This window comes from Triticum urartu, chromosome 2A (assembly GCF_056163025.1).
Source record: "Triticum urartu cultivar PI428250 chromosome 2A, HENAU_Tu73, whole genome shotgun sequence".
Taxonomy (NCBI): domain Eukaryota; kingdom Viridiplantae; phylum Streptophyta; class Magnoliopsida; order Poales; family Poaceae; genus Triticum; species Triticum urartu.
Window position 1 is genome coordinate 630907022 of NC_141874.1, and position 14173 is coordinate 630921194.

At 44.5% G+C, this 14173-nt stretch overlaps 1 protein-coding gene across 1 annotated transcript; it reads right to left on the minus strand.

Annotated features, from left to right (window-relative positions):
• Window positions 1–1846: 1846 nt before the first annotated feature.
• On the minus strand, window positions 1847–4687 carry LOC147986317 (protein FAR1-RELATED SEQUENCE 5-like). The gene is made up of 5 exons (XM_087541958.1): window positions 4546–4687; window positions 4336–4449; window positions 4169–4231; window positions 3669–3785; window positions 1847–3405 (listed from the first exon to the last, which is right to left on the minus strand). Exons 1-5 carry the CDS (start codon window positions 4685–4687, stop codon window positions 1847–1849), a joined length of 1995 nt encoding a protein of 664 aa, XP_087398084.1.
• Between the last annotated feature and the right edge of the window lie 9486 nt (window positions 4688–14173).

Below are 14173 nucleotides of genomic sequence, written 5' to 3' on the forward strand. Positions count from 1 at the left end.
GTATAAAATAGCATGTCATATTTAGTATAAAATAGCATGGCATATTTAGTATAAAATAGCATGGCAGACCAACTACACATAACATGGCAGATTAACTACACATAACATGGCAGATTAAGTACCCATAACATGGCAACTGCATTTATCCATTCAATGAATTTTCCTTCCACTTCTGATGCCCCTCAAGAGTCATTCTCCCAATTTAAAAAAAATTCTCATCATCTAGGGTACAAAACAAACTGTCCACAAGGACCATGTCACATCGCCCCAATTTTTGCTCATGGATTGCCCGCCCCTTTCTTCGTTTTCTTGTGTTTTGCTTGGATCTCCAATCCCGACTTGTACCTTATCTCTCTTGGACGACCCTTTGTGATAGAACAGGGTGGGTTCCTGACCTGGGTCTGTGCGCTTGCTGTTCCAGATCCTATCTCCGAGTTTTCAGATGATGACCCCATGGATGAAGGCACACTTGATGTGCGGGGGAACCGGTGTAAGGCTTCCTCAGCTTTCCTCTTCTTGATCTCATCAAGCTATCTTTTCAGTGCCTTCCTGTGTTTTTCTGTGACTCTCGCTGTCTCATCACTCTTGCACGCTTCATCAATTAGCTCAGCATAGTTCTTTGTCAGCACAACGTGCCTCACGGCTTCCATGGTTGACTCAGGTCTCTCGTCATGCACAGCCAGAACTGCATGTGTTGTCTACGGCGCCAACGCGTCGTCAGCGTCCCAAGTCCATCGCCGCCTTATGAAATGGCGGGGCATCCGTGTCACAGCGTTCATGTCCATTACTTTTAGTATGTGACAGCACACAATGCCGCCCCGTTCGAACTTGCAGCATTGGCAGTAGTACCCGCCTTCGCCTATCGAGGCTTTGACGAAGTAGTTCCTTCCTTTGTCCGGGTCTTTAGGTTCTGAATCTGACATGTCCAAAATAGAACACACCTTGAACGTATGTTCGTCCACCTGGAAAGCCGTGAACATGCTGGCACGCTTTATTTCTTCCTGGAATCTGTAAGTTTTGTGTGTTTTCTGTTAAATTATCGTGCGCTCTTTTCTTGTACCACCTTATGTTGTCATGGAAATAGAAATACATTTTGTTTGAAGATGGCAAACATAGTTCATTGAACATGGCAAATATAGTACGTTGAACATGGCAAATGCAGTACACTAGACATGGCAACTGTAGTACACTAGACATGACAACTGTAGTACATTTTCAGCTGGACATCGTCATTTTTCCACACCAACATTCCCCAATGGAAGCACATTGCATAAAACATGACAACTGCCCTTTTATTTAAACATGGCATCTACAGTTGAGTAAACATGTCAATTGCATTTCAACAAACATGGTAGATGCATTTTATTAAACATGGCAACTGCATTTCGGCATATGTGTCGCCAATATAACATTTTTTCCAGTTGACATTGGCATTTGCATGCCAACATGCCCCAATGGAAGCACAGTGCATTAAACATGGCAACTGAAGTTCATTCAACAAGGAAAATGCACCCGAGCAAGCATGGCAAAACAGAATTTTCATTGAACATGGCATCATGTAGCTGAGTAAGCATGGCAAACAGTATTTCATTAAAGATGGCAACTACACATCATGGCAACTGCATTGCACTCTATAAGGCACCTACTGACTTGGTGCTTTTTCTGCAAATAAGACTGTAACACAACTGACTTACTTGTTAAAGATCTTGTTGGTGTATATCTTGCTCATTTGCCTCTCTATCGGTAAATATGTTAGCAATTTTGGCTGCTTTAGTGCCGTGGTCGCTTCTTGCTGTAGCTCAGATCCCAGAATTTTTTGTTGCAAAGCTGTGTACTGCTTGGCAAACTATAGCAATGAGTTGCCAGGGCTGACGTACCGCTTCAAAACAGCATTGAACCCCTCGCTGCGCTGCGTAGTCTGCAGAAAGGGGAAGAAGCACTGCATGAAGTAGGCCGGCACCCAGTACATTCGCTTCTCCCACAGGCTAACAAGAGTCTCGTTGTCTTGGACTTGATGTGTTTCAGTCATGGCCATCCAACTCCTTTCAAACTCCTCCACCGTCAAGCTGTGGTCCACGCACAGCTCGAATGCCTTGTGCAGCTCTGGACAGTCAACAAAGAACGGTCCTAGTGTCTCCTCAGCCTTCTTTATAATGTGCCACCTGCAGTGCCTGTGCACTGCCAACGGAAAGACCTCCTCTATGCCTGCACGCATGCTGAAATCTTGGTCTGTTATTATGTTCATCGGAGCAAGTCCATCCATGCACTCCAAGAAGGTCTTGAACAGCCAAACGTACCCATCCGTGTCTTCGTTCCGAACGAGCCCGCAGCCAAACTGCAACGACTGATTGTGGTTATTTATTCCTATGAACGGAGCGCATGGCATCTTGTACATATTGGTGAGGTACGTCGCGTCGAATGAAATGCAATCTCGAAAATGTTTGTAGGCTCTCCTTGCAACACCATCCACCCAATACATGTTCCTGACATGGTCCTCATCGTCCAACCTTATCCTGTAGAAGAAATCTGGATCTTCCTTCGCTTTTTCATCGAAGTAGGCCATTGTGGCTTCTATGTCTGCCAACTTGCTCTCTCTACGGTACTTGGCCTGTAGGTTTGTGACGTCAGCTGGTATGTACGGCATGCTACTCAGAGTCCCCTTTTTGCTGTGGATGAGAGATAGTATCTGTACCATTCTTGATGGACCGACGTTACAATCATGTAGCAGCTTTATGAATTGCCTTTCGACGGGGGTGAACCCTCTGTGGGCAGTCAGAAATTTTACCAGGTCGAACTTCTTTATGAGTTGGTGGTTGTGCTCATCAAAATATTCATTGACCACCCACTGTGCTCCATCTACGTTTAGCTTACACCGGACAGGGCACTCAGTCTTGAGAATGATACCTCTCTTTCGTTCCGGAACGACAGGCGCAACACCTTTCCCCTTCTTGTTCCTTCGTGCCTTGTGGCACCTCATCTCACCTTTGTCGTACTCGCTAGTTTTCTTAATTTTCCTATGGTACTCGGTGTTGACCGCAAATCCATGGAACTTTGCATATGTCTGGTAGTATTCCTTTGCTTGTTCGAACGATTCAAATCTCTGCCCAATGTACGGTGGCTGAGGTACCACGATCTCTGATTGCCGACCATCTTCATCCCCTTGTGCATCGTCGTCAGTTTCATCATTCACTTCAGTATCGGTGGCAGTTCCATCTATTTGAGTGTTACCAGTGCTTGTGTTCAAAGGGGTGCTTGTCGGCATTGCTGGAATGATTGCCATTCCCGACTCTGACTTGAAATTGTTTGCGGCATGATTGTCTGCTGGCTGGTGGAACGCGTCTTCCGTGCGCTCAGAGCTCCCCGCCGTAGATGTCCCCGCGCTGCTGTTCAGTGTAGTTGTAGGCCCTGTAATAGAAAAAACAGGTACGAGAGTAAGATTTTTGTTTGGATAACATGTGTATCGCAACGGATCACACCATCTTTGAGTGATTTGGCATGACATCATTTCAAACAGCAAGCCGTGAGTCTACGTGGACATGTATGGCAGCTGTAGATGTCCAGTCATGGCAGCTACTGTTCAACAAACATGGCAACTATTTGTTTTTCCTACAAATAACTACAAATAACAAATGTAGCGCTGTTTTTTGTGGTTCAGTTTTTTTCCTTACCTTGTTGTGCTGCATTTGACCATCTTGTGTGGTCTGTGACACCATAATGACGTGCTCCACCTGCAATTTGTGAAGCTTGCCACAGGATGTTTGCCGGGTTACCACTAGCGTAATAACCTGTAAGCATAGTAGTGGTTGGTCAATTCATGGCAAATGCAGTTTTGTGCTAGCACGGCAACTGCAGTTTGCCCTAATGTGGCAACTGCAGTTTTACTGGCATGGCAACTGTAGTTGCATCGGTATGGCAACCGCAGTTGTTCCTTCATGGCAACTGCAGTTGCCATGGCATGGCAAATGTAGTTGCACTGGCATGGCAACTGCAGTTGTTCCTCCATGGCAACTACAGGTGTCCAAGGATGGCAACAACAGTTGTCCAGGGATGAGAAGTGTAGTTTTTAATTCATGGCAACTGTAGATGTCCAGTCATGGCAATTGTAGTTGTCAACTATGCTCCTTCTGCTAATTGAGCATCCGCAACTTCACTTTTTTTATGGACTCACCTGTGTATGACGTCGATGGCAGGTACATGGGTGCTGCCTGATGCCACGTGCTGCATGAAGGCTCTGCATTTTCACCCGTGATAACTCGTGAGTCCTTTTGCCAGTTTTTTTGCATGTTCATTTTTCATGTCCACAGCAGTATGTGCTCTTTTTTCGTTTTGCATTACCTTGATTAGCCATACTAGCTAGTTGAAGTTGGCTGCCCGTACATTTGTCAGTGTTAGCGCCTTGTGACTGAACTTGCCACGGGGGCCCCCTATGAGTGTTTTGGTCATAAGAACCTGTGAAAAAATGACAATGTATGACATAAGTAGAATGTCATCTTCATTGTTGCGAAGATGGCAACTGTTCTCTTCTTTTGTTATCACGCATCATACCTACGCCTGCATACTGTTCTAGTAGTGGCAGCAACGGCCCTGCAGAGATGAGTTGACTGTACTCTGATGCATTCCAAGGGGGCGTTTCTGGCCTTTGAGAACCCCAAGCATCAGCGCCATCTTCGTGATTCATTCTTTCCATGTCTCGCTTCTTTCCGATGTGTTCTCAATCACTGGATGAACAAGAAGACATCAACAATCCACAAGAATTGTATTCTTCTGCTGCTTGCACATAGAAGATAGGGATGGCAAGCAACAGGTCAAAAAAGGTGGCAGCTACTGACAACGAAAGGTGGCAACTGTCGTTATACACAAGTGGCAATTAATTTTTCCCACCCCCTTCATTCCAAAAATTGTCCTTCCTGCCCTTTTTTAGGGATTCCTACTCATCCATTTCATACCCAACTACTTGCGTCAATTAAACTATGAACTTAAGTTAATGTCAAACGTAATACATGGTAGATCTGGTGTATTATGCCTGGCAATTGCGAATATACACTGAACCATGCAGTGTTCTACCCCTATAGCATGGACCCAGTACAAGATCGGGAGATTTTCAGCCTTAAGGATGAGAAGGATGAGATCGGGAGATTTCACCTGGTTTTAGATGATCGTCTCTGGAGGGCTGGGTTGGAGTGGGGGGCTGGGGTGGGGAGGGTTGGGGTGTGGTTTGTGGTGGGAGCGCCCTACGGATCTGCCCTGGTTGCCATGGCAACCAGAGATGGCCGACGACGGAGGTCAAGGTTCGAGAGGTGGGGGACGATGGTGGCAGACGAGAGAGGGGATGGATCGGAGGCCGGGAACGGCTGGGTCGTGCGGACAGCGGGTCATCTGGCCCGGACGGGGTAGTGCGGACGGGGTTGCCACACACCGGACATGCGGGCCGTGCTTTTGTGCACGCGGACGTGGTCGTGCGGGCCGGTTCCCGTCCATGCCACACGAGGCGTGCGGGCGGGTTCACGTCCATGCCACACGTGTGGCAGTTATTCGGACCCTTAATATTTTGTTAGCTAAATCTCTACTCCCTCCTTTCATGTATATAGGGCTTAATACGTTTTTTGAGGCTACTTTTGATCATATGTTAGAGCAATAATATATGACATGCAAGTTACACAAAGCAAATCATCAAATTCGCAAGTGAATGGAGCTTCTAATGATATGATTTTTGGATTATACATGTCATATATTATTAATCTTATCAATAGTCAAAGGCAACCTCGAAAAATGTATTAGGCCTTATATATATGGAAGGAGGGAGTAGTCAAAATTTGGCACAAAATATGAAGGGGACTAATAAACCAGGACGGAAGTAATTACACAGTGCATTGAAATATACTTTTTCTTCAACACCAATCCTACATCCTACGGACAGTGATCCAATGACATGCCCATAGCATCACTCGCAAAAAAAGACATGCCATAGCATGTCAGGAGGTAACATGTCCGTTGGATCACGAATGGAGAGCCCGAATCATATATGGTAGGATAGAAACACTGTGCATCGGTCTTGTAGCACGGATACTGTAGCCGTGTGTTGTAAATGCGCATTGTAGCTATACACTATTCATGAGATCTGTCCACTGATTCCTTATCCCATGGTCTAGATATGGGGGAATGTCACCGTACTGTTCATCAGTGACTCGCCCATGGAAAGTCATCTGATTTTAATCCACGTCCTACATACATAAGAGAGTCATCTCCACTAAGTTATTTATCTCAACATGCAAGCATGCTACATTACAATACAATTATGGATGGGATAAGCCCAGTGGTGGAGCTTGAAAGAAAAAGTTGGGCGGGCTAGAGTAAAGAAGACCAGAGTTTTTTTAGAAGTACCACTCGAGTTTGTTGCTGGAAGAATAGTATATTTTGTCATAGCATCATCGTAGGGGTCGACATACCAATGGATTGTTGCATAATTGAGTTGTAATGTGCTAAACAGGGGTACGCATGATTTGGCGGAGCTCCTAGATGAACCTATGCAGATAAATAGCAAAGCTTAGGTCATAGGTAATTGAAAATGAAAATTAGTTTAAAAAGTACGCTTCTTATACCATTTGGGTTGGGTTGTACCGTGGTAGAAGCCCGGGCATTTGGTTTGTCAAAGGCATTTCAGTTCGTTGTTGTAAAGAATCGGTTGTCTTCTTTTTCTTCTTTGTTTTTGCTTTCTTCAAGCCACCAACTACTCTTGTTGATCCTAGTACAATATTTTCTCTGAATTGACCCAATTAAAATTAGTAGCAAAGCTTAGCATCGCCGAAGTTTGAAAAGGAGATAAAGTCAAAAATCTTAGACTTCTTATACCATTCAGATTGGGTTATACGTAGGCATTTGCTTTGTCAAAGGCGCTTCAGGTTGTAGTTATAAAGAATCATCTATCTTCTTTTTCTTCTTTGTTTTTGCTTTCTCCAAGCCACCAACGGGTCTTGCTGATCTTTGTATAGTCTTCTCCTTGACCTTCATACCTCTTGGCATGTGAAGCCCCTCGTTATGCTTTGAAACTCTAGTAGAGTCAATGTTTGGACCTGCAACCATAAAGTTAAATGTAAGACTTACTTAAAATACTTTATGCAACTAGTAGTATATAACTATATACCTTTTGAAACAGAGGAGTCACCCAAATCCGGATTTGGGTCTAGATCAACTCAAATTTCGAAACTTTGCTCGACATCTCGTGCTATCTGCTCTGCACATTTAGCAGCCATGTCATATGTTTCATCGGACTCTGCGGCGCGAGCAGCTATGTGGATAAACATTCTGCACAAGTCCTTGTAAAAGTTTGATATTCTTGCTTTTAGATCCTAGTGCAGATTACGGTTGCTTGTTATCTCTAGCACTTTCGCATCAATTGTCCATATTTTCAATATATATTGTTTAGGGATCTGCTTGGTATTATTAATATCAAGTATATTTAAGCAATGAGAGAAGAGTATTCCAACAAATTCAAACTTCATGTAGCTGTAATTGACTTTTTTCACTTGGATAAAAAATAACAACATGCTCACGTTGTGTTCCATGAAATTTTAGTACTATATAAACCTTCTTATCTTTATCACTTGAATCAAATGTGTCATAGTTCATGAAGGAAATATACCCTAGAGGCAATAATAAAGTTGTTACTTATATTTCCTTATATCATGATAAATGTTTATTATTCATGCTAGAATTGTATTAACCATAAACTTAGTACATGTGTGAATACATAGACAAACAAAGTGTCACTAGTATACCTCTACTTGACTAGCTCGTTAATCAAAGATGGTTAAGTTTCCTAGCCATAGACATGTGTTGTCATTTGATGAACGGGATCACATCATTAGAGAATGATGTGATTGACTTGACCCATCCTTTAGCTTAGCACGATGATCGTTTAGTTTGTTGCTATTGCTTTGTTCATAACTTATACATGTTCCTATGACTATGAGATTATGCAACTCCCGGATACCGGAGGAACACTTAGTGTGCTATCAAATGTCACAACGTAACTGGGTGACTATAAAGATGCTCTACAGGCGTCTCCGACGGTGTTTGTTGAGTTGGCATAGATCGAGATTAGGATTTGTCACTCTGATTGTCGGAGAGGTATCTCTGGGCCCTCTCGGTAATGCACATCACTATAAGCCTTGCAAGCAATGTGACTAATGAGTTAGTTGCGGGATGTTGCATTACGGAACGAGTAAAGAGACTTGTCGGTAATGAGATTGAACTACGTATTAAGATACCGACGATCGAATCTCGGGCAAGTAACATACCGATGACAAAGGGAACAAGGTATGTTTTTATGTGGGTTGACCGATAAAGATCTTCATATAATATGTAGGAGCTAATATGAGCATCCAGGTTTCGCTATTGGTTATTGACCGGAGATGAGTCTCGGTCATGTCTACATAGTTCTCGAACCCGTAGGGTCCACACGCTTAACGTTCGATGACGATCGGTATTATGAGTTTATCTGTTTTGATGTACCGAAGGTTGTTCGGAGTCCCAGATGAGATCACGGGCATGATGGGGAGTCTCGAAATGGTCGAGACATAAATATTGATATATTGGAAGGTTATATTCGGACACCGGAAAGGTTTCGGGGGTCATCGGATAAATACCGGAGTACCGGGGAGTTACCGGAACCCCCCGGGGGGTCAATGGCCCTTCATGGGCCTTAGTGGAAATAGAGGGCAGCAAGGGAGCTGTGGGGCGCGTCCTCCCTAGGCCCAAACCGAATTGGTTTAGGGCTTGGGGGCCGGCCCCCTCTTTCCTTCTCTCCTCCTCCTCTTTCCTTCCCCTCCTAGTTAGACTAGGAAAGGGGGAACCTACTCCTAGTAGGAGTAGGATTTCCCCCTTGGGGCGCACCCTATGAGGCCGCCGGACCCCTCCCCTTGCTCCTTTATATACGGGGGCAGGGGGTGATAACCCACAAGTATAGGGGATCGCAATAGTTTTCGAGGGTAAAGTATTCAACCCAAATTTATTGATTCGACACAAGGGGAGCCAAAGAATACTCTCAAGTATTAGCAGTTGAGTTGTCAATTCAACCACACCTGGAAACTTAGTATCTGCAGCAAAGTATTTAGTAGCAAAATAATATGATAGTAGTGGTGACGGTAACAAAAGGTAACGGTAGTAAAAGCAATGCTTTTGGTATTTTGTAGTGATGATAGCAATAGCAACGAAAAAGTAAATAAGCGAAGAAAGCCATTCATCAGGCTGGGATCTGATGTATGTTGGAGGCACTCATTGTTTCGACCAAGCCATGGATTGATGTTTGTTGGTGGAGGGGGAGTATAAACTTTACCATTCTGTTTGGGAACTGCCTATAATGTGTGTAGCATGGAAGATATCGCCATCTCTCGGTTGTTATGTTGACAATGAAAGTATACCGCTCAAAATGTTATTCACCTCTATTTCAAAACCGAGCTCTGGCACTACAAATCCCTGCTTCCATCTGCGAAGGGCCTATCTATTTACTTTTATGTCGAGTCATCACCCTCTTATTAAAAAGCACTAGCTGGAGAGCGCAGCTGTCATTTGCATTCATTACTGTTAATTTATATTGGGTGTGACTATGATTGGATCTCTTTTACCATGAATTACAATGTCTAGTCAGTCCTTGACCTTTAAAGGTGCTCTGCATTTATGTTTTGCGGTCTCAGAAAGGGCTAGCGAGATACCATCTTGTTATATCATATTATGATTATTTTGAGAAAGTGTTGTCATCCGAGATTTATTATTATGGCTTGCTAGTTGATTATGTTATTGATACGAGTAATCATGAGACCTGAGAATTATTGCAAATGTGGTTAGTTATAATCTTCGCTGAAAACTTGAATGCTAGCTTGACATATTTACAACAACAAGAGCAAACAGAGTTTGTAAAAGTTTTTCTTTATTTCTTTCAGTTTGTCAACCGAATTGCTTGAGGACAAGCAAGGGTTTAAGCTTGGGGGAGTTGATAGGTATCCAACGTATCTACTTTTCCAAATACTTTTGCCCTTGTTTTGGACTCTAACTTGTATGATTTGAATGGAACTAACCCGGACTGACGTTGTTTTCAGCAGAATTGCCATGATGTTGTTTTATGTGCAGAAAACAAAAGTTCTCAGAATGACCTGAAACTCCACGGGATATCTTACAATAAATAATAAAAAATCCTCGCCAAAGATGAAGACCAGGGGGCCCACACCCTTCTCACGAGGGTGCCCCCCCAGGGCGCGCCCCCCTACCTCATGGGCCCCCTGTAGACCCCCTGACTCCAACTCCATATAACTGCTTTCAGGAAGAAAAAATAGGAGAGAAGAAATAATCGCGTTTTACGATACAGATCGGCCGCCAAGCCCTAAAACCTCTCGGGAGGGCTGATCTGGAGTCCGTTCGGGGCTCCGGAGAGGGGGATTCGTCGCCGTCATCATCATCAACCATCCTCCATCACCAATTTCATGATGCTCACCGCCGTGCGTGAGTAATTCCATCGTAGGCTTGCTGGACGGTGATGGGTTGGATGAGATTCACCATGTAATCGAGTTAGTTTTGTTAGGGTTTGATCCCTAGTATCCACTATGTTCTGAGATTGATGTTGCTATGACCTTGCTATGCTTAATGCTTGTCACTAGGGCCCGAGTGCCATGATTTCAGATCTAAACCTATTATGTTTTCATCAATATATGAGAGTTCTAGATCCTATCTTGCAAGTCTATAGTCACCTATTATGTGTTATGATCCGTTAACCCCGAAGTGACAATAATCGGGATACTTACCGGTGATGACCGTAGTTTGAGGAGTTCATGTATTCACTATGTGCTAATGCTTTGTTCCGATTCTCTATTAAAAGGAGGCCTTAATATCCCTTAGTTTCCATTAGGACCCCGCTGCCACGGGAGGGTAGGACAAAAGATGTCATGCAAGTTCTTTTCCATAAGCACGTATGACTATATTCGGAATACATGCCTACATTACATTGATGAATTGGAGCTAGTTCTATGTCACCCTATGTTATGACTGTTACATGATGAACCGCATCCGGCATAATTATCCATCATTGATCCAATGCCTATGAGCTTTCCATATACTGGTTTACGCTTATTTACTTTCTCGTTGCTATTGTTACAATCACTACAAAATACCAAAAACATTATTTTTCTTTCATTACTCTTTTGTTACCATTACCATCACTATCATATTACTTTGCTACTAAACACTTTGCTGCAGATACTAAGTTTCCAGGTGTGGTTGAATTGATAACTCAGCTGCTAATACTTGAGAATATTCTTTGGCTCCACTTGTGTCGAATCAATAAATTTGGGTTGAATACTCTACCCTCGAAAGTTGTTGCAATCCCCTATACTTGTGGGTTATCATTCGCCATGGCGGACGGCAAAGAGGCTGATTCCAGTAGTGATGGTGTGTCCGAACATCGTAATCATACTTTATTAGATATGGTGCGATCTATGATGTCTATTACTGATTTACTGCTATCATTTTGGGGTTATGCATTGGAGACAGTTGCATTCACGTTAAATAGGGCACCATCTAAAAATCCGTTGAGATGACACCGTATGAACTGTGGTTTAGCAAGAAACCAAAGATGTTATTTCTTAAAAGTTTGGGGTTGCGATGCTTATGTGAAAAAGTTTCAACCTGATAAGCTCAAACCCAAATCGGAGAAGTGCGTCTTCATAGGATACCCAAAAGAAACTATTGGGTACACCTTCTATCACAAATCCAAAGGCAATATCTTTGTTGCTAAGAGTGGATGTTTTCTAGAGAACGAGTTTCTCTCAAAAGAAGTGAGTGGGAGGAAAGTAGAACTCGATGAGGTAACTGTACCTTCTCTTGAATTGGAAAGTAGTTCATCAGAGAAATCTGTTCATGTGATGCCTACACCAACTAGAGAGGAAGTTAATGATGATGATCATGAAACTTTGGATCAAGTTACTACAGAACTTCATAGGTCAACCAGAGCATGATCCGCACCATAGTGGTACGGTAATCCTGTATTCGAAGTCATGTTACTAGACCATGATGAACCAACGAACTAAGAGGAAGCGATGATGAACCCAGATTCCGCGAAATGGATTCAGGCCATGAAATCTGAGATGGGATCCATGTATGAGAACAAAGTATGGACTTTGATTGACTTGCCCGACGATCAGTGAGCCATTCAGAATAAATGGATCTTCAAGAGGAAGACGGATGCTGATAGTAGTTGTCGGTGTCAAAACCGGCGGATCTCGGGTAGTGGGTCCCGAACTGTGCGTCTAGGCCGGATGGTAACAGGAGACAAGGGACACGAAGTTTTACACAGGTTCGGGCCCTCTTGATGGAGGTAAAACCCTACGTCCTGCTCGATTGATATTGACGATATGGATGTTACAAGAGTAGATCTACCACGAGATCGGAGAGGCTAAACCCTAGAAGCTAGCCTATGGTATGATTGTATGTTGTGATTCTTGTCCGACGGACTAAAACCCTTCGGTTTATATAGACACCAGAGAGGGTTAGGGTTACACAAGGTCGGTTACAAAAGAGGAGATATCCATATACGTATTGCCTAGCTTGCCTTCCACGCCAAGTAGAGTCCCATCCGGACACGAGACGAAGTCTTCAATCTTGTATCTTCATAGTCTAAGAGTCCGGCCAATGGAGATAGTCCGGCTATCCGGAGACCCCCTAATCCAGGACTCCCACAGTAGCCCCTGAACCAGGCTTCAATGACGACGAGTCCGGCACGCAGTTGTCTTCGGCATTGCAAGGCGGGTTCCTTCTCCGAATACATCAGAAGAATTTGAATACGAGGATAGTGTCCAACCCTGCAAAATAAGTTCCACATTTCACCGTAGAGAGAATAATGTTTCCACATATCTAATCCGCTAGCTCGTTTGGCCATATGACGTTATGTCAGGGCCCGGTGATTATTCGAACCGTTTCTCTTAACTTGCTCCACACATAATGCGAGGCGGTTTCTTGACACGTCTTGCCGAAGCGGAGATCGTGTTCCCCTAATTACGGGATTCTCATTAATGCGGTTCGTGGGTAACCCAACCGTGTCTAGGACTCCTAGATTATAGGTAAGTCCTAAACGGCTACGGAGAGGACGCTTGATATTCACCCTCTTTATAAGGGGACAAGGTTTTCGCTTTGTACCTCCCGTGCTCAACCAAACCCTTCCCCCGCCTCGAGTTATAACACCCAAAGCTCAGGTTAGGTGCTCCAAACCTTCAACCATGTCCGGATCCAGCCTTCAAGGCTGATGGATGCCCTCTTCCGTTACGGAAGAGGACATTAAGAAGTTGAGGGAGGCCAGATATCTGACCGCCGAGGTTTCGCATCGGCTGCCTGCTAGAGGGCAGGTCATCCCTACTCCCGAACCCAACGAGAATGTTGTGTTCGTCTCCCACTTCCTCCGAGGTCTAGGCCTCACTCTGGATCCTTTCGTCAGGGGTTTGATTTTCTATTACGGGTTAGATTTCCACGATCTAGCCCTGGACTCCTTTCTCCACATCATGACATTTATTGTCGTGTGTGAGGCCTTTCTCCGCGTTACCCCTCACTTTGGCCTGTGGCTCAAGACCTTTGAAGTAAGGCCGAAGATGATCGAGGGGCAACAAGCAGCGTGCGGAGGTGCATCAATAGGCAAGATGGCAGGAGCTCCATGGCCGAGAGGTTCCTTTCCAGAGGTGCCTGAATCATGGCAACGAGAGTGGTTTTACGTCATGGCTCCCTGAAGTGCCAAGTGGGCGGCTGCCCCCGCTTTTCGCCAGGCCCCCCACCACAACTGATGTCATGGATTAGCAGGGTTCTGAGCTGGGGTCCAGCCAAGGACGTGCCTATACTGCAAAGCCGCATCCGAGATCCCTTCGAGGGAGATTTTAATTTGGTTTCGGTAATACAAGTTATGCTGGTCCGTCAAGTCCAGCCTTGCAAATGCCGGCCCCTGCGCTTGTGGGAGTTCAACCCCGAGGGACCACGTGCCATTCAAAGTTTCCTCGGCCTGACGCACGAGGAGATGTACAAGTCATTTTTCGGACCCCAAGTGGAATGTCGGGATAGTACCGAGGACGCGGGCCTGAGCAGTAACCGCGCCGCCGAACAAGTAAGAAATCCCCTCGCCGAACACGCTATCTTTTATTCGAAGTTA